This window comes from Vitis vinifera, chromosome 9 (genome assembly GCF_030704535.1).
Source record: "Vitis vinifera cultivar Pinot Noir 40024 chromosome 9, ASM3070453v1".
In the NCBI taxonomy this organism is placed as follows: domain Eukaryota; kingdom Viridiplantae; phylum Streptophyta; class Magnoliopsida; order Vitales; family Vitaceae; genus Vitis; species Vitis vinifera.
Window position 1 is genome coordinate 22298807 of NC_081813.1, and position 21527 is coordinate 22320333.

The 21527-nt window shown below is 34.8% G+C and overlaps 1 protein-coding gene across 5 annotated transcripts; it reads right to left on the reverse strand.

The window, feature by feature from the left end:
* Positions 1-1186: 1186 nt before the first annotated feature.
* LOC100251358 (GATA transcription factor 24) lies at positions 1187-17227 on the reverse strand. 5 transcript variants are annotated; one of them, XM_002263671.5, is made up of 8 exons: positions 16996-17227; positions 15923-16245; positions 10786-10866; positions 10567-10700; positions 4206-4331; positions 3168-3273; positions 1658-1729; positions 1187-1563 (listed from the first exon to the last, which is right to left on the reverse strand). In XM_002263671.5, the coding sequence occupies exons 2-8, from the start codon at positions 16235-16237 to the stop codon at positions 1498-1500; spliced, it is 900 nt and encodes a 299-aa protein (XP_002263707.1). In that variant the 5' UTR covers positions 16238-16245; positions 16996-17227; the 3' UTR covers positions 1187-1497. The 5 variants fall into 5 exon arrangements, with proteins under 5 accessions (XP_002263707.1, XP_010655300.1, XP_010655302.1 ...); XM_010656998.3 differs by having other exon boundaries at positions 15923-16272; positions 16996-17145; XM_010657000.3 differs by lacking the exon at positions 16996-17227 and adding an exon at positions 16313-16984.
* Positions 17228-21527: the final 4300 nt, after the last annotated feature.

The following is a 21527-nucleotide window of genomic DNA, read 5'->3' on the forward strand; positions in this document are numbered from 1 at the left end:
ATAAGAAAATAATAAAGGTATTTTTGTCTAAGTGAAACCAAATAAGGATAAGAGGTTAAACTTCAAAATTTGGGTTTTTAAATACCTTTTTAATCAAATAACCCAAATTTAATCTTAATCCATGGTTAAAGGCAACAACCCCTATGTCTTGCACCTTATCCTGAGACAATCGCCTAAGTGTTGCTGCTTTGAATCTACCTTGCATGGGTCTTCAAGAAACAACTTTTATCTACCCCGCCTAGGCGATCCAAGTGATTGCCTTTGATAACACTGCCAAAGACTAGGATTGGCAACACGTGAGTTTGGGATTAGACGCTCATCCCTATTATATAATTGTTTCTCATTCCCTGCCCTATCAATGCAAACCCAAACACCAGATTTTTCATGGATTTTAACCTTTTTCATGGTCAATCCTTGAACCAAGACCTCTTCAAATCTTCTGCTTCATCTTCGAGTTCAAGGCTTTCGAGGTCTTCCCAAGTTGTACCTTTGGACAAAGACTCTTATTTCTTTTACAATTATGAAGAGTTCAATGCAACCATGAAGGAAATTGCAACCACAAGAGCAACGCTCCAGATGATTAGGTCATCTAAGCATATTTGCGATAGGGAAATGGTGTACCTTGAAGACACCAATGACAAGTACGATTGGGTGGTGGATGGTAACGATGAGGCCTAGGATTAGTACAGTGCTGTTGCAGAGGAGTTTCAGTTGCTAAAGCTAAAGCAAGAGCAATATGGAATGAGGTTTCAATTAGTCGGTGGGAGGAAGAAGAAATGGGGGAAGAAGTGGGTCCATATTCCAAAATGAGGCCCGGCTTTTTGTGGGTTTTAAAATGTATTTGACAATGATTCTAAAAAGTGTTTCTAACATCTTTAATATTTAAAGATAAAAATTTTAAAGTATTAGAAAAATTAAAAACACTTTCTAAAATCACTACCAAACACACTCTTAATAGCTCTTTACATGCGATATGTTTCATCAATGTTAAGGGGAGTTTTTTGGTATTTTCACATTCAGCAAGTTCTGTTTAGCTACCAGAAAAACAGAGGAAAAGAAAAGAAGAGAAAGGAAAACCTGGGAAACTTACATCTTGGAAGTAAAGGTGTGACAAATCGGATGATATTACTCTACCCGCAACCCTACAAAACTCAAACAGCTAATGCATAATAAAACCCAATAACAGTTTTTATCAGTGAAGTCTTATGGACATTGTCAACTGCAACCATGTATCAGACAGTTCAAATAGAAAGTTTACAGGTATGAAATTATTCCAAACCTAAGTACAGCAGCAGGGGATGGGGTCTGTTGTGCACTATTTGTCAAAGGAGAGAAAAACAAGAACCTAATGCAAAGTATAAAGTCAATCCAAGCGCAAAAGTCTCATGTCAGAAAAAGTTTATGATGCTATCTTTTCTAAAAGGGGGATAACATAGAAAATCCCCAATTACTCAGCCTACAGACTTCTCAATATAGTTCATGATAGCAAAATGGCAATCACGCTTGATCACTAACATTTTCTGCCATTCCAAGAACCATTTGATCTGTCTCAAAATTTCCGTTCTGCAAAGAATGATACAAATAGAGAGAATGAGTTAGAATGAGAAGAATGCAAACCATGTTCATACATGATATAGACAGTTGACAGGTTTCTCACTTCTCCAGTCTGGTTCAAGGAAGGACTTTGTCCAGCCTCTGGTGCTGCCTTTGAGAGGTCCCTGAGGGTACCCTGCAGTTCATAGACATTAGAGACCGAATAGATATTCACACCAACATGAATCCCCGATTTGGATCAGGTTTCCTTCCATGTCATACATTTTCCTTTATTGAAATAAATAAGTAACAACTCATAAGAAAATCTGCAATGATGATACTAACAGAAAGGTAACTGAAAACCAAGTGGGAAAGGGGGAGATTACATTAAAAGTCAACAAAAGAAATCACCAAGCTTTTATCAATGTGCATATATGAATCTTTTTTATCCAATATTACTTTCTGATTACATGTGTAAGAACACTCAAAAGGGAGCAATACACCATATTTCTCTGTTGCTGTTCTAAAGTGGGGCTTCAAAGCAAAATTATGAATAAAATATTGGAAACAGAAATTGTTTCAGATTTTTTTTTAAATGTAAAAATTAGAAAACAAAAGCACAACCAAATGGCACCAAAGGATGTCAACTTTTCCCCCATTTCAATTTATCTCCAGATATGACTTGTGATATACAGAAGCCCAGGGGAGTAAGGTTCGTGTCACCTATCCCTGACATTTAGCTATAGTTCCCATATTCAAAGGTAAAAAAGATCCATACCATATGATATCCAAAAACAGGCTTCAATACACTCCCCATTCCTTTCCTATATATTCTACGGATTATTTGCATGACCCATGCAACTACACCCAACATCACCACCACCTATGTTCCCCCCACTGCCACCACACTGCAACCCCCACACCCACCACAACATTTGTTCACAAGCATTGCATGTGCCCAACCATCAACAATAATTGCTACACCATCCTTGCACAAGCATGGCAACCAACATCCTATTGTCCTCTGAAAACACTTCATTGAGTTTGAGGTGCAAAGAAGCATTTTGCTTCCTAATTCCTTTAGAGTGCGTTTGGTAGTGATTCTGAGAAGTGTTTTTAGCATTTTTAAAACTTGAAAATATTTATTTTTCAAGTATTAGAAAAGCTAGAAACACTTCTCAAAATCACTGCCTAATATACTATTATTTATTTCTAGTCATAGCACCCAAGAGCTTTTTCAAACGTGGCTAAACTGCACAGCAACCATATCACATATAGATCGATATGTAAAACAATAGCTTGCACCAAAGCAGACTGATGATTGTCATCTAAACTAAAAGAGATATGATCTGGTAAGCTTTGTCACAATTTAGAATGGTGCATCCAGATCAGGAACACAAATATTGGAACAAAGGTAAGACAGGACTCTAGTCTGATAGAACTTTGATCTTGGAAAGGACCAAGGATTAAAGCATTTAACCAAAAAAAAAAAAAAAAAGCATTATAGTGTTCTTTTTGAAATGGCATCCACCACAAAAAATAGTGTCTTAAGAATCATAGGAGATAGTAATGAGATCAATCAGAATAGCAGCTACTTCCAAATTTTGATGTATAAATAAGCCTCTAATATTCACCTTGTTTGCCCACATAAGTCCACATGCATTGCAAAGTGTCCTTGGCCCTTCCGGTCCACGACGCATCATTGGAGTAGATTTCTCACTGATGCCACAGTGGCGACACCTGATGAATTTGGAAGAAACATAACATAACAAATCAAAACATCAAAAATTGCACATAATAAATTATGTAAGTTTAAAGAGAAGCTCTTTTATGCTATAAGATGGATTCCTAATACAAAAGTGTGCTCCCAATTCAATTTGGTTCATAAAGTTGAGATGTTATTAAGTATCCATCATGGCTATGCTATAAGATGGATTGCTAATAGCTACTTAATGAAAACCCTGGGAAACCCACAAAACGTGAAGCTTAAATATGATAACTCAGAAATACAGTTTGATTTCATTGTGTAACCCCACTGGCCCCAAGTATCTAACTACAACTTTATTTTAGAACCCAAGAGAATGCATCTGCAACACCATCCAACATGCCCAACATTTCAAGAATTTCTTTTTCTCTTACATAGATGTCAAAAACAATACCTAGAAACTGTCATTTCAGAAATTCAGCATGCAATGTTATGTATAGTTTAAAATTTTAGCATAGCAAAAGTCAGATACTTTTCTGTTGTTTTACAAACTTATCTTCTAGATTTTAGTTGTTCAGGCAGTTGCTTTTACTAAGAAATGAGTATTTGCTAAATGAATAGCTTCAAAAGAAATTAAAATTTGACTCATGAAAACTAGTGTGGGGTTTAGCAGATGCCAGGGTGGTGAAACATTTGTCCAACCAGAAGAGACAGTGCTTGTGAAAATGCAGAAGCCACCAACTTACTTCATGTCTGCATTTATTATTCTAGGGTCGGGTGAGAGGCACTGGAGCAGCTTCAGAAGAACTCCCTCTGGGGTGGATTGGAATGAAAACGCATTTTATAAAATTGGAGGTGGCTTGTATGCTAACAAAAGCATGGAGGGAGACGCGAGGGGAGAGAGACAGACACACACACACACAGAAGAGCTAGAAATTACAAACTACTGAAAAATATGTGAACTTACACAATCTCTTGATTTATGGGTCCATTGCCAGCCATACCCCAGCTTGACTCCCAGCCTGGTGTCGTTGATGCAGAATCATCATGATTGGACTTTGAAGATGTAAATTGACCTTTATTCCGTTGCATCCTACAATATACAAACACAGAAGTAATCAAGAAAAAAGGAAAGATAGCACTCTTGCTGCCAACAAAGCATCAGAATTCTAGTAAATGAGAAACAAAATAAATAAATAAAAAGAAAAGAAGATCACCATAAAAGACAAAGCAGAGGTTGCGGATATGAAAAAAGATTTGCAAAGTATATAACTACCATCACAAAACAATAGAGGATGTTGAATATAATGAATTTATAATGTACAATCTTTCCTTTTTTTAATATAGGTCACATGTATGGTAGTTAGAACTCCTAGCCTTGTATATATATATTTTCTCAATTGTAAGTAGATACTACATGAATGAAAATTAAGGTTTTCTTCTCTCTCTCTCTCTTAACATGGTATCAGAGCCAAGGGAGAAAACCTAATTCTTTCCAGTTTCCCCGTGTCATCAATTCCGAGAAACCTTCCTGTGACCGTGTTTCATTCCGGTCACCTTCCCTAGACCCCAAAGCTTTCCGGTCGGTCGAATCGCCGTCAGAAAACATTCACCGCCGGCGACTTTTCTAGCGACGTCTTTTTTTCGACACCGCAAGGAGCGCCTGGAGGAGATCTCCAATTTTTCCCAAAGCATCAGAGCCAGAAAACCACCCACGCGCCGGCCACGCGCGTTTTTTCGGCCGGCGACTGCATCTCATGCGCCAGCGCGTGAGGGCGCATGAGCCACTTTCCAGCGACGCGCTTCCTCCTCCAGCCTTGCCTGACGCCGACTAGCCACCCTTCATACCTGTTTCTGCCATCCGAGCCCTGCACATGCCTCTTTTGGGGTTCTTTTGCCTCCGCCGGCCCTTCGAACAGTTTTTCTGGCGTCCTCCGACTATTTTTTCTCAACCCCAATCCCTGCACGTGCCTTGGGAAGTGTTCTTCTACCTTTCCGGTGGTGCCACGGTTGTTTTTCTTTTCTATTTGGTCTCTCACATGGGCGATTCTTCGGTTTTTCCTTCTTCAGCCGCATCTGAAGCCGTATTAGGGCTCTCTTCGATCCAAATATACTTCATTCTCCAGATAAGTGGATATGGCTACTAAAACTTCCATTTTTTCCTCTGTCATATCTGGATCTCCTATGATTACTTCGGAGAAATTGGTTGGCAGTGAAAATTATTTTTCTTGGTCTGCCTCTGTTGAACTTTGGTTTATGGGACAAGGATATGAGGATCATTTGGTTACACATGAGGCAGATATCCTTGAGGTTGAGCGCGTACAGTGCAGAAAGATAGATGCCCAGTTATGTAGTGTATTATGGCAATCAGTTGATCCCAAGATCCTTCTTCATCTTTGGGCCTACAAAACTTGTTTTAAATTTTGGACTCAGGCCAAAGGATTATACACGAATGATATCCAGCGTCTTTATAAGGTGGCTTCTGCTATTGTCCATATCAGCCAACAGGACTTGGATCTATCTACTTATATTGGTCAGATTGTCTCTCTTAAGGAGGAGTTCTTGACTGTGATGCCTCTTACTCCTGATGTTGGGGCTCAACAAACACAGCTTGATGAGTTCTTCATGGTCCTTACTCTTATTGGCCTCCGTCCGGATCTTGAGCCTGACCGCGATCAAATTCTTGGTAGTTCATCAGTTCCGTCCTTGGATGATGTGTTTGCTCGCCTCCTTCGTATCTCGTCCACTCAGACTTTGCCATCTGATAGCATTTCAGATTCTTCTGTGTTAGTTTCTCACACTACCTCTCGAGGAGGACGCAGTGGTAACCGAGGTAGAGGCCAACATCCTCATTGCACCTATTGCAATAAACTTGGCCACACTCGCGATCGTTGCTATCAGTTACATGGACGGCCTCCTCGCACTGCCCATGTGGCCCAGTCCTCTGATTCTCAGCTTCCTCAGCCTCCGAGCTCCTCCGCATCTCAGGCATCTCAGGCTTCTGTTGCCTCTGTTGCCCAGCCTGGAAATGCTTTTGCCTGCCTTACCCACACATCTTCTATTAGACCCTGGATTCTAGATTCTGGAGCTTCTGATCACCTATCTGGTAATAAGGATCTTTTCTCCTCTATTACTACTACCTCTGATTTACCTACTGTTACCTTAGCTAATGGTTCTCAAACTGTAGCTAAAGGTATTGGTTTGGCCCTTCCTCTGCCTTCTCTACCTCTCACTTCTGTCCTTTATACTCCTGAATGTCCTTTTAATCTTATTTCCATCAGCAAAATCACTCGTACTCTTAATTGCTCTATTACCTTTTCTGATAAATTTGTGACCTTGCAGGACCGGAGTACAAGGAAGACGATTGGCATAGGACGTGAGTCTCAAGGCCTCTATCACCTCACCTCGGATTCATCTCCTACAGTTTGCATTTCCACTGATGCTTCTCTCCTCATTCACAGTCGTTTGGGCCACCCTAGTCTCTCCAAGTTCCAGAAGATGGTCCCTCGTTTTTCCACTTTGTCGTCGCTTTTGTGTGAGTCATGTCATCTTGGGAAACATACTCGTGTCTCGTTCCCAAAGCGTTTGAATGATCGGGCAAAGTCTCCTTTTGAGCTTGTCCACACTAATGTTTGGGGTCCTTGTCGGACTGCGTCTACTTTAGGATTTCAGTATTTTGTCACTTTCATTGATGACTATTCTCGATGTACTTGGTTATTTTTAATGAAAAATCGAGCTGAGTTATTCTCTATTTTTCAGAAATTTTATACTGAAATCCAGACCCAGTTCAATATTTCTATTCGTGTGTTACGCAGTGATAATGCCAGGGAATATTTTTCAGCCCCATTTACTTCATTTATGTCTCATCATGGGATTCTTCATCAGTCTTCTTGTGCTCATACTCCTCAACAAAATGGGGTAGCTGAACACAAGAATCGACATCTTGTTGAGACAGCTCGTACTATCCTCCTCCATAGTAATGTTCCTTTTCGTTTTTGGGGGGACGATGTTCTTATCGCTTGTTATTTGATTAATTGTATGCCCTCCTCTGTTTTACATGATCAGATTCCTCATTTCCTTCTCTTCCCTGACCAACCACTTTATTTCCTTCCTCCTCATGTCTTTGGTTGTACTTGCTTTGTTCATATTCTCACTCCTGGACAGGACAAGCTTTCCGCCAAAGCCATGAAGTGCCTCTTCTTGGGATATTCCAGACTTCAGAAGGGTTATCGTTGTTATTCCCTTGAGACTCATCGATACTTTATCTCCGCTGATGTCACTTTCTTTGAGGACTCACCATTCTTTTCCACCACTTCTGAGTCTCTTCCTGTTTCTAAAGTCTTGCCCCTTCCCATTGTCTCCCCATCTGATGTTGTGCATCCTCGACCACTTCAGGTTTATCATCGTTGCCCTCGTGTCGCTGCTTCTCTCCCTTTTGTTGAGGCACCTGTTGACTCACTTCCTATCCCTTCGGCTTCTCCTGCCCCGGCTCTGCCTTCTCCTGATGATTTACCCATTGCTATTCGGAAAGGTACTCGCTCTACTCGTAATCCTCATCCTATTTACAATTTTTTGAGTTATCATCGATTATCTTCAACCTATTCTGCTTTTATTTCTGCTATATCCTCTGTTTCTCTTCCAAAGAGCACCCATGAAGCTCTTTCCCATCCAGGCTGGCGACAGGCAATGGTGGATGAAATGGCTGCTCTGCACTCTAATGGCACTTGGGATCTTGTTGTTTTACCCTCTGGTAAATCTACAGTTGGCTGTCGTTGGGTCTATGCAGTTAAGGTTGGTCCTGATGGTCAGGTTGATCGCCTTAAAGCCCGCTTAGTTGCTAAAGGCTATACTCAGGTTTATGGTTCTGATTATGGTGACACATTCTCCCCTGTTGCCAAGATTGCTTCTGTCTGCTTGCTTCTCTCCATGGCTGCTATGTGTTCTTGGCCTCTTTATCAGTTGGATATTAAAAATGCCTTCTTTCATGGTGATCTTGCCGAGGAAGTTTATATGGAGCAACCTCCTGGTTTTGTTGCTCAGGGGGAGTCTGGTTTAGTGTGCAGGTTACGTCGTTCTCTATATGACTTGAAACAATCTCCTCGAGCATGGTTTGGTCATTTTAGTTCTGTTGTTCAAGAGTTTAGCATGCTTCGCAGTACAGCAGACCATTCAGTTTTCTATTATCATAACTCCTTGGGGCAGTGTATTTATCTGGTTGTTTATGTGGACGACATCGTCATTACAGGCAGTGATCAAGATGGTATTCAGAAACTAAAGCAACATCTTTTTACCCACTTTCAGACCAAAGACTTGGGGAAACTCAAGTATTTCTTGGGAATTAAGATAGCTCAATCTAGTTCCGGTGTGGTCCTTTCCCAAAGAAAGTATGCTTTAGACATCCTGAAAGAAACTGGTATGTTAGACTGTAAACCGATAGACACACCTATGGATCCGAATGTCAAACTTGTACCAGGACAGGGGGAGCCTTTAGGAGACCTTGGGAGATATCGACGGCTCGTAGGTAAATTGAACTATCTCACCATTACTCGTCCAGACATTTCTTTTCCTGTGAGTGTTGTTAGTCAATTCCTACAGTCACCATGTGATAGCAATTGGGATGCCGTAATCCGCATTCTTCGATATATCAAAAGTACACCAGGCCAAGGTGTGTTGTACGAGAACAGAGGTCATACTCAGGTTGTTGGTTACACAGACGCAGATTGGGTTGGCTCACCCACAGATAGACGTTCCACTTCAAGGTACTGTGTTTCTATTGGAGGTAATCTAATATCTTGGAAGAGTAAGAAACAAGATATAGTGGCCAAATCTAGTGCTGAAGCTGAGTATTGAGCTATGGCTTTGGCAACATGTGAACTCATATGGTTGAGACATCTTCTTCGAGAGTTGAGATTTGGAAAGGATGAACAGATGAAACTCATCTGTGATAACCAGGCCGCATTACATATTGCATCCAATCCAGTCTTTCATGAAAGGACCAAACATATTGAAGTTGACTGTCACTTCATTAGAGAGAAGATCGCATCAAGATGTGTTGCTACAAGTTTTGTTAATTCAAATGATCAACTAGCAGACATCTTCACTAAATCTCTCAGAGGTCCTAAGATTAAATACATTTGTAACTTGGTGCATATGACGTATATGCTCCAGCTTGAGAGGGAGTGTTGAATATAATGAAATTATAGTGTACAATCTTTCCTTTTTTTAATATAGGTCACATGTATGGTAGTTAAGACTCCTAGCCTTGTATATATATATTTTCTCAATTGTAAGTAGATACTACATGAATGAGAATTAAGGTTTTCTTCTCTCTCTCTCTTAACAGAGGATAATTTAACTAATAAATGTTGATGCTGCAAACATGCATGCACACAATGCACAAATCTTTTAATTGAAATCTATAACCAAGTGCTTCCTTTTGTACAAAATGTACCATTTTAAACTTTACAACCAAGTACTTTTGTATAAATACCATCCTAAAATTTGAAGTCACGGATTTCATGAAAGAGGTTTAGCCACCAAACTTAGGCAACAACATACACTTTATCCAACATGATAAAAACAATTTCAAAGAGTATGCCTCTACAAAACATATCCATGAAATCAATCCATCCACTCTCTGAAAAAATTAATGACACCCAATAGCAAATATGTAATACAGCTTTCTTACACGACAAAATCAGGGTTACTTTGGGAATACAGAAAGGGTACACCATGAACTCTGGTTCCCTTGATATAAAAAATAAAAAATAAAAAGATAAATAGTTTGTTCAAACATCAAAAGAAATGCAAGAGGCTGGAAGTGAATAACAAACATCTGGAATCCAAGAACAAATATCTTTTTACCCCCAAAGACAATGAAAGAGAAACTAATGCATTTGAAAGGAGCACAAAATAAAGCAGCTATTCAACATCATACAGCTTTCATGTACTTTTAAGAAAAGGCCACAAAATTGACCTAGTTTGATGTGTCATCACAATCTTAATTATTCTAGATTCAAATACTTAAATTAATACTTGTTATTCAGCTCAAACCATCTAAATATTTAGTACATAGAAATAACAGAAGATGCTAACCATTCTGTCACCATAACTGCAAAGACATAACTTGTATGCCATGGCTTTTGCTCAAATTGATAAAACTGCACATCTAAATTAATGAAATCAACTGATGCTTTTCCAAATGGACAATATTTCAGATTCAAATCATAATAGTAACAGTACCCTCTATGAACTAATTAGAAATGTAAGGAAAAGAATCCATAAAAAGGTTTATACATGTTGCAAGGGACTGAAGGCAAATGCCATACCTAAGTGCTACCTCTTTACGGACCGTATAGCGAATTTTCTTGTCAAAATTACGTTCTTTACGCTTTTCTCGGAATCTAATCAGTGAGGCCAATCTATGAGGGACATTGTACCGTTGTGGAGTACCAGGTAGTTCCTGTTAGAATGCTTCATTCATGAGGTACAAGAAGAAACCAAAGACATTAGTAAATCAATGTGTTATTCAATTAACATTGTGATACCCTATTATGACCGGCTATTGACAAAGCAGGCATGGTTGGAGGTACTTCACGGCCACCCAATAACAGAAGAACAGCTTGGACCTGCAGAAAAAATTACATTAAAAAGAACTCAAGCCACCAAGAAGAAAATTTGCCTGTGGATAAAGAAATGATACTTCACTAATCATTATAAAAAATGTATTCCATTTCATGGGAAAGAAGTGAGATGTTAAAAACAGCAAATGCTGCACTTTACCAATAGTTACATCTTGGGTACCCATCAAAAAACAACATATGCTGCACAGCTTGCATATGTTTTGCACTTCATAGGTCACAACATCATAATGACTAAAATTAAGTGTGAATCAAACATCTGTCCTATATCAGAATAAGGAACAAGAATATTTATTGGATGTCATATCAAGCTGATATTAATAGGGATTAGCAAAAATTACCAAAGTAGTAAAACATGAAAACCTTTAATGTAACTTTTGGGAAAATTAAAATAGAATGCAATGATCAATATAGAGTCACAATAAAAAAATAAAAATAAAATAAAAAATAAAAAAATGTCTCTTTGGTGTGGAGTGGGTTCTCTCTGGTACAGTTAAGGAAACTCTCCTTGGGTGGCATGGAGCGTTTGTGGGGAAAATCCGTAAAAAGGCGTGGCAAATGGCCCCCTTATGTATATTTTGGTCAGTTTGGAAGAAAAGAAATTTGTTGGCTTTTGGGAATGAGGTGTTGTCAATCCAAAGGTTGAAACATTCTTTTGTATGTAATCTGTGGTCATGGGTTAGGGTGTTTATAGTTTTGAGCCCGCGATCTCTTGTTAGCTTTTTTTAGTGGCTAGGCTTTAGTTATAGGTAGGGGTTTCGGCCCGCTACCTTGGTTTAGAGTCGAGGGGCTGCTTTTGTATACTCCCTGTATACCTAGAGGGCACTAGTTTGGTGTCTCCTCTTTCATTTTAATATACTTCTCTTTACTTATCAAAAAAAAAATATTACCCAAAAAATGTAAGAATATATAGGGTACAACAACAACCAATTAGGATATAAAGAGCATTCATCAAATTGTTGCATTGATAAATTCATTCACCATCTTAATACAAACTTTCATTAACTTAAACAATATGCATAGATTCCCTCTTCTTTTTAGGCCTTTGGTGCCTTGTATACATTGTGTATACTTTTGCACCCCCTACATTAGGTGCGCTTTTAATACAACTGCTTTTACCTACCAAAAAATAAAATAAAAAAAAACAATATGCATAGATATTCTAAGGGCTAGAAATCATCATCTCCATCTCTAAGAGGATGGGAACCATAATACAATTTATTTACATATTTTCTATTTGTTTCCAACTTTTCTTTTTGATATCATATTCCACAACATAATATAATTTTGTTAATACATTTTTCTAGTGGATAAAATAAGTCTATAATGATTTTTGCTATCTTGTGCTATTAGATAATAATTTGATAATAAATTATCATTTTTATGATAAACATAAATAGAAAATATATAAAAATAGTGAGGTAAAAAAAAAAAAAACAATTCCCATTTTATTAACTTTATCCCACTTATATAGTTATGACATTCTTGACATCATGAAAATATTCTCAAAATTCTTGAAAAATGTTGCTGACATCTATGAGTTATCATAACACCACATGATTATAATTTTGCAGCCTCAATAAGAGTATCTCTTGTGGGTCTCAAGAAGTGGTGCATTGACCAATAATAAAAAATAAAAATAAAATCTCATTCCATGCAAGGAGCTTTCAAAAATCATCTTTGTTTGCCAACACAGATTAGAAGTTTTAAATAAGATCAGGTCCCCTTCCATTTCTTGACAAGAAACAAGAATTTATGAATAAAAAGAGAGACTAGAGGATGAAATATCCTTCACGATCTATATATATATATAAACAGCAATGAGGGAGGACAAAGTACAAAACAGTCACTCTAGGCCTCAAAATGGTCAAGGAGGGTAGTAAACCCATTGAATATATCTATTGATCTAGCACTCCTTTTGCCAGACAGTCAACCGCCTGATTAGCTGATTCAGGTCTCCAATTAAAAGAACAATGCCTCTACTAAGAGCATGAGTTCTAATCCATTGTTTATCTTCAGTGGCCCTAATCTCCCAAGGAGGTGCATGAGATAATAACCCAGGAATCACCTTCCACAAGAATGCCAATATCATACCGATAGATACTTCAATATGACATTAGAGATTTGGACGATTATATATCAACATTGAAATTTTATAGAAACTTGTAATATTATAAATATTGAAGGATGTGTAGATATATTGATATATTTCATGATTGAATCCTATGCACAGAAAAGGAAGTATTTGCATTTAGTTATTTTAATAGGCAAAAGGAAGCTTTTACATTTATGATAATGTATCTACCAACAGCATCTCATTTCTATCTTTTTCTTTGCTTTCCTTTTTTCCTATCCTCCTTGTATTCCAGAACATTTTGAAGAATTGCACTAAGACCTCAGATCCATAGCAGACGCTGCATTATTTCGTTTGGGAGATGCTTAGTGAAAAAAATCATATCCTCATCAGACATATGTGTCCTTGTCACATAGAATTATAGTTCAAAGGCACAAGATGCACCTAAGGTACAAAGTTCTTCTAGAGCTTAAGTTAAAATGCAACCCAAGGTGCACACTTGAGCAAAGTGAGGTGCAACTTAGTTGTATCAATTTTATAAAACATGGTAAATTTGAACTTGCAAACATTTTTCATTAACTCATTTATCACCAAATATAATTCATAATTTCAATCCAAGCAACAAAAAAGAATCAAGATTCCAAGTATTTAAAATAAGCATGAAACAAAAATAATGCAATTATTCAAAATTTCAATATACAATTAGAAATTTCAACAATTAAAGTGAAATAACAAAATAGACAAGGTGTGCCTCTCTAACAAGGTGTGTGCCTTGGCAGGCAAAGAGCTACAGTTAGGGAATCATTGTGCCTCAGGCCTAGGCATGCATTTAACACTTATGCATGGAATATACTTTGCATTCCTTTGATCACCGCAAAGGAAAAAGCAGCCACTGTCTTTACGAATAGAGAATCATAAGCTCCATAGTTTAAGAATTGGAAATTAGTTAGATTCTTGTTTCCTTTGGCTAGAACATATGGAAAGAATAAAGAGAAAGAAACAAAAGGGAGGATGCCCTGTAATTATTCCCAAGTTCAGACAAAAAAAAAAATCTTAAATCATATTATAAGCAGGTCGTGAAAGGAGAAGACAATATTCCAGCCAAAGAGATTTGGGACACTAATGTGCCCACAAAGATTGATTGGATCTTTCATGATGGCAGCACTTTGAGTTAAAATTTTAACATGGATCAGTTAGTTAAAAAGATAGAATCATTCCAATATGGGTGTTGTACATGGATTGGACAGGGAGCATGCCAATTATTTGTTGCTCCACTGTCTAGTGGTTTGAGATCTGTGGGCAATTTTTTTTCTATTTTTGGAGTTCAATAGGTTATTCTGAAAACAATGAAGTAGATTACAATGAGTTGGCATTATATGTTGTGGTGGAAAAGGGGAGTATACGGCAACAGTTACATTATGGATTGCATGGGAACATGGAAATGGTGGAACGGAAAAAACGTTTAACGGCTTACACTTTTTCTTTAACATCTGACTCTACTGCCTATGTGGCAAGATCTGACAAACTAATTTTCCCTGAGTGTCCCCAAAACAAGGCATCATCACAATCATTAATTCAGCCAGTGAAGAGAACTAGTAGAACTACCTTTTCTGTTTTCCGTTATAACATCAACAAAAAAAATCCATGATAGGGATATTCCTCCCTACATTTTCCATTCTACCAATCAAACAAGAGAAAGGAAATTTACTTTATTTTCTTTTCACTTTTCTCTTGTTAAATTTCCTTTCCTTCCAATTCTCTACTCCAAATTGAGTATCATCATTAATTCACCCATTGAAGACAACTAATGATAACTACCTTTTCTCTTTTTCTTTAGAGCATTGACTAAAATCCATGTTGGACATATTTCCTCCCCACATCTTCCTTCCTACCAATCAAACAAGCCGAAAAAATTTACTTCAGCTCTTTGCTCTCTTTTCTTTTGTATAATTTTCTCACCTTCCAATTCTCAGTTCAAAATTAAGTATTATTGTAAATTCACCAGTGAACAAAACTACCTTTTTTTCTTTATGATTACAACATCAATGAGAAATACCCATAAAAGCATATTTCCTTTATGCATTTTCCTTTCTCCAAATAAAATAAAAAATAAAAATAAAAAAGAGAGGAAATTTACTTCACTGCCTATTTTCCTTTCACCTGCTTATTTTCCTCTCCCTCCAATTCTCAGTTCCAAACTTCATATTAACATGAAAAATTGAAGAACCTATCCCACGTCCCTTAATACTTATAAAGAAAAATCATTTGCAAAGAAACTTGAACTTTTGTAAATCCAAAAAATTCCATGCATGCTTAAGATAATGAAATTCAAAACAGCGTTGAAATTGAAAGAAACCTGCACAAAATGGAGATTTGCTATTGTAATTCAAAGACTGCCAAAAGATCACCTTGAGTTTCAAAATTACCCACCATTAATGCTTTATTGAATAAAGATTTTCTATTTATCAATTGAATTGAACTTATATAAACACAAAAGAATTCATGCATGATTAAGGTTTGACGTTCCAAACAGAAACAATATTCAGATAAACCCACTAAAACGGAGATTAAATATGGGCACATGATTGCCTGCAATTTAAAACCTAATCACCTGCATTTAAAACCTATCCACTATCCCTTGATGCTTTACTAAATATGAACCAGTTACTTGTCCATTAATCAGGACTTTTGTACAGCTGAAACATTATGCATGTATAAGATATGAAGTTCAAACAGCAATAATATTCAATGAACCCCATGAAAATTGGAAACTAGAGCGGGCACAAAATCACCTTTACTCTATGACCAGTCCACTACACTTAATGCTTAATTACATAAGAATCTGTTATTCATCAACCAACTAGAATTTGCGTAAATTTTGTGCATGCATAAGACTTGAAGTTCAAAGTAGTAACAAAATTCAAAGGAATACTGAACTGAAGACAAAAAAAGGGGCAAAAAAACAATAACCTTTTCCGGTGACACAGAGTCAAATACATAAACCTGACCCTGGAAAGAGAGAGTGAGCTGATTCTGATTATCGCTGCCACCGGGCTGAACAGTAAGTGCACCCCGACTATCAGCAAGATTTCCAGGATCAGCCTGCACATCCCCTTCCATGCCCTCACCGCTACCGCCCTCATCATGATCTTCATCCATAGAACCACCATTGCTCATATGGTGCATCCCATGATCATGCTCTTGCATGTAATGCTGCACATGGATAGGGTGATGCTGACCATCTGGTCTGTGGATTCCCGCATTGTTTCCATGGATTCCATCCATCTATTCAGCTGCTCCACATTCAGATCAGTTCAGACCTAACAATTCAAACAGAAGGAAAAAAAAAAAAAACGTAACTTCCTGTATGGCTGCTGAGAAAATTGAGGAAAAGTATTCAAAACCCCAAGCCTTATTTTCTGTGTGCGGCTGTTTCGCATTTGTCAGTTCAGAACAGTCATCAATTCAAACAGAACAAATAACCCATCCACCGGTTTGGCTGATAAGAAAACGAAGGAAAATAAAACAAAAATTTTTACAGCCTAATTCTTGGATTCTCCCTTAAGTAGTTTCACATTGGAAGGAGTTCAGAACTATCGTTTCGAATAGATCGGATGGCTGGCCTATCCACCTGTTTTGGCTTCCGAGAAAGTGTGAGAAAACGAGAACATAAACTTTCAAACCCGATTTTTAAATTCTGTGTTTAGCTGCTTCAAATTCGTGTGATATTAAAAATATCAGTTCAAATAGATTACAAAAAACATCAACCCGTTTTCCTGTCCAGAAAATGCAGGAAAATAACAAAAACTCAAACCCAATTTTAGATTCTCTCTTCAGCCGTTTCACATTCAGGGTCAGTTAGCACTGCGAAGTCGAATAGATCTAAACCTGTTTGGCTTCCGAGAAAATGCGATAAACTAAAATCCAAAATCAAAACCCTAGTTCCCGGATTCTGCCCTCGCACAATTTTCCTTACTTTTCTCAGCAACCAAGCAGAGGTTAACGGATCGATTCAAAAGATAGAGAAAAGAAAAACAAATTACCATCAGAAGTTTGAATTTCAATGGATCGGCGATGAGAAGCTCTGGCCGTTGGATGAATGCCTCTTTCGATTATCAACGGCGAAGATTCTCAGAGATAATGTTCTGAGAGAGAAAATCCTTTTTTTCTTTTATATATAAATATATATTTCCCTTTTTTTTTCCTCTTATTTGTAGAAAAGGGTGTTTTAGGAAACTTGTGAGTGAAATTTAGGACTTTTTTGCACTTTGGAGTCGATTGATTTTGTGGCTTCCAGGGAGTTCTGATATTAATCATAATATTGTTTGGACCTTTTTGCCACTATGAAAAATTATTTTTAATATATAACAATTTTCTTCATACTTTTATTATGAAAATAAATAAATAACTAAATAAAATTCAGTCAAATTTAGCTTGAATTTGGATATATTTTTTGTTTTTTGTTTTTTCAAATAAAACAATATTTTCTTAAATTTGAAATTTAAAATCACAAAATTTTAAAATTTGAAATCGTAAAAATTTCACTATACCTCTTTTTTTTTAAAAAAAACACACTTTTTAAAATCATTATTTTTAATATTTTTTAAAATTTTATATAAGATACAAGAATTTTTTTAAATATATATATATATATATATATATATTCAAATTATTTAATTTTTATATAAAATGATTAAAATAAATTTAAAATAGTATATAAAAATAATATGATGACTTTAAATCTATTTTTATTTTTCTTTTTTCTATTTTTCTACTATACAAGTTTTTTTCACCAAAATTTCAAGAATCAAATATTGATTGTGTTTTAAAGAAGCACATTTGGGATTATGATTAATTTTTGTGTCTATTATAATTACTACTTATAGTGTAAGAATTATATATTTAGGAACTATATTCTATAAATACATCTATAAAAACAATTATAATATTTTTAAGAGTTTTAATTAAATAAAAATATGTTTCTTACATGGACTAACTTCTGACTTCTCCAAAATAAATCATGGTGGGAGAATCAAAAGTTTTATTCAAACATTAACCCAAAAAAAATGACTTTTTTTTTTTTCCTAAAATGGAGTTAATTTGGGCATTTTAAAACAATTTTAATTTTAAAAAATATTTTTTATACCACAATAAATAAAAAGCATAAATCTTTCTACTTTTTAAAATTATTAATAAATCGCTAAATCACATAGAATGTGATGTTCTTGTTTGAAAGATTTGTTCAATCGCCTATGTTTCATGTTCATCATGATTTATCTATATTTTTTAAGCCCATTAAATTAGTCCAATTGATTGGGACAACATTGGGAAATGTGGTCCCAATAAATGACATATGATCCTGTATTTGAGTTTTGTCATTAATAATACCTTAAATTTATCTAGTACTAGTTGTTGTGGGACAGTCAGTACCCCGAGATTTTGGTCCCCATGAAGAGTCCTAAAGACTTGGTTGTGCAAATTTCTTATGATGATATCCTAAATTTATCCAATACTGATTGTTGTAGGATGATCAGCACCCTAAGGTTTGGGTTTTCATGAAGAGTCGTAAAAACTTGACCATGCAAATTTCTTATATATATATCTTTATTTTTATGAAAATATTTTTAAAATGCAATTCTCAAATATAAGATATAATCCCATTAGAATAGTTACTACTTTGGTTTCCATTTCTTATATTGTTAAACATAGATGATGTCCTAGACACAACTTATGAGAAATTTATCTCTCAAAGAAGTTACTTATTACATATTTATATTAAAAAATTAAGTATATGTATGTAAAAATAATATTTAAACCTTTTTCCCCTTTTTAAATTGGGTTATTTAAAATTTATTAAAAGAATCATCTTTAAATTCAAAAAAAAAAAAATCAACAAAAAAATTAATATCTCTTGTATATATATGTATATAATGAAACAAAAATATTAATTTATTTTTTCATTTTTTCCCTTTTTAGAATATGAAATAAAAACAAATTCATTTCCCATGAAAATAAATTATAAAAAATGCTTAAATTTTATTCATTTATTTATCTTTAATATGATTAAAATGTTTAAAATAAAATAATATATATATATATATATATATATATATATATATATATATATATATATATATATATATATATAGGGTACCGAAATAGGCTATCCTCCAATCCGAGTCATCTCACCTTATTTAAATTTTATTTAAAACAAAAATGAGAAGAGATTTAAATAATCAAGATGGGGTCGGGATTAGGGTGACCTGTCATAAACCTAATCCTTTACCAATGTATTCATATGGTGTAAACTTTGAATTGTGGCATGAAAAAAAAAAAGTTATTAGTACATATTTATTTGTTGCCCACAATTTATATATTTAGTTTAAATAAAACATTAATTCACAATTTAACAACTATATTTTATGAATATGTTGAATATCTCAAAGAGACTTGTAGATGAGGTTGTGCGCAAAAGCATTTAATATAATTGCTTCTACATCAAGTATGTAATTGTACTTTTTCAATATTAAGCAAAGTTAAAATTCAGTGTTTAGAATTTTTTATAATTAACTATAAAATTAATTATTTTTAAAATTAATATTTAGCCTACAATATTTAGCACTACATATTGCGCCTTAATACCTTGTAATATTAAGAAAACCTTGGGTGTAAAATTAGGGTTGTTTTAGGAATTTTGTGGGAAATGTTGTTGAAAACTTTATGGGATATTAGGGTTTATTTGTCTAAAGGTTCTTCTTTTTTATGATAACAAATTATGGTTCATCTATTAATTGTTTAAAATCAAGATGAGTTTCATATTTTATTTGAGAAATTCAAATGGAAATTCAAGATAATCGTGAAATGATCAAACAAATGCAAATCTAAGTAAGCATAAAAACCATTCAAGTTTAGGAATCCTTTATAAGATGAATACTTGAGTGCACATGATTTTTATGTAAATCATGGATCACTTCATACTCATTTATGCATTAAACTTAAAATTGTATTAAAACATGAGTATTTCTACTTGAACCTTAGGCAAAATTTATTTAAACTCGATCTACTAAGATACCTAAAGGTCTTACCTAAGTGTTAAAATTAAAAGAAATTGAAAAAGATAGATTTTCGAACAAAAAATGGCCAACTGGACAGGGTAAGCCCAATCAGCTTAACCGGTTGGAAACCAGTTAAGTTAGTTGCATTTTCCTAATCGATGACCAATTAAGGGGTGCACTAACCTTCTCTCTCTTCCAAAAATGTTGTTTTCCTGATTAAGATGAGTCATTGCCCTGAGCAAGGGACAACCCTTTCCTGGTCAAGGTCCAGTCAAGTCTTAACGATCATCTACCAAGCATTTAATACCCAACGACTAGTCGGTTAATCAAGTTGGAGCTATAACGAGAAAGGTCGGTTTGAGATCTTTTTTATGTATGAGGTTAGAAACTTATAAATTGAGAGTTTTACTTTATTTATCGAAAAAAGTACACCTACTATCATCTTTTTACCTAATTGTTTCTTATTAAAAGCTCTTAACTTCTCTTTTGGTGCACTAAACCATCACTTGCAAATCATCCTAGTGCACCCTTATCATTCATCCTAACTTCCATTGTATTTGCTCATTAAATGTGCTAGGTTGAGTGTTCTTTTGTTCATAATCATTGAAGAAATATTTTGAATGTTAAGTGCATCAAGTTGAGGTATACTTGAAGAAAACATAGTGCTCTTTGAAGCCAAAATTTTAAGTATAAAGGATTGAAAGTTTGACTAAAACTTCAAATTAGTGGAACTTTCATTTGGTTGGAGCTTGAGAAAACCAATTATAAGCAAGTTGAACCACTATAAATCTTGAATTTGCTTCCTTTATTCATTATTTGTGTTGCATTCATTGTTCTATATTTTGCTTGAATTAAGTGTGTTTGTAAAAGTTTTCAAAAACCCAATTCACTCCTCCCCTCTTAGATGATTTTCTTAATTAATTAGCCTTTAAATTCACTATGTTGTTGCATTCGGATTGTAAAAAATATAAAAATTTTAGTGTTGGTTTGAATATATTTTTTGTTTTTAAAAATAAAAAATAATAGCAATTTCTATATAAAATATATAATATGTCTAATATAAAAAGTATAAACTTATTTTATATCTTTGGGAGTCACTTTTAAAATTTGAGATAGTAAACTTTTTTTTAATACTTAAAAGGTTTTTTAAACAATCTTAAAAGTCATTATCTTTTTAAAGTAAATATCAAAGCATTCTTGCATTTTATATAAAAATTATTATCATTTTTCCTTTTAAAAATATAAAACAAGAATTGTATCCAAAGAATAGTTTAGTGATATTTGGATATATTTCTTGTTTTTTATTTCAAAAATGGAAATATAAGACACTTTGTACAAAAAGTAAGTACACATCTTGTATATTTGAAAACACTTTTTAAAAATTAAGAAATATAAAAAATATCCTCTTCAAATTTTTTTTTTTAAATTTGAAAATAATTTTTTTTAAATTTGAAAATAATTTTTAAAAATACAAGATAAATTTCTTCTTATATTTTATAGAGGGTTTCTATTTTTAAAAA

Bases quoted from the DNA above. Each gene is read 5' to 3' on its own strand.
- LOC100251358 (XM_059739762.1), bottom strand. From the start codon at position 16,237: ATGGATGGAATCCATGGAAACAATGCGGGAATCCACAGACCAGATGGT. The intron at 10,701-10,785 runs GTATCACAATGT...GCATTCTAACAG, and splicing joins CAATAGCCGGTCATAATAGG to GAACTACCTGGTACTCCACA. The intron at 4,332-10,566 runs GTATGGCATTTG...TGTATATTGTAG, and splicing joins CGTAAAGAGGTAGCACTTAG to GATGCAACGGAATAAAGGTC.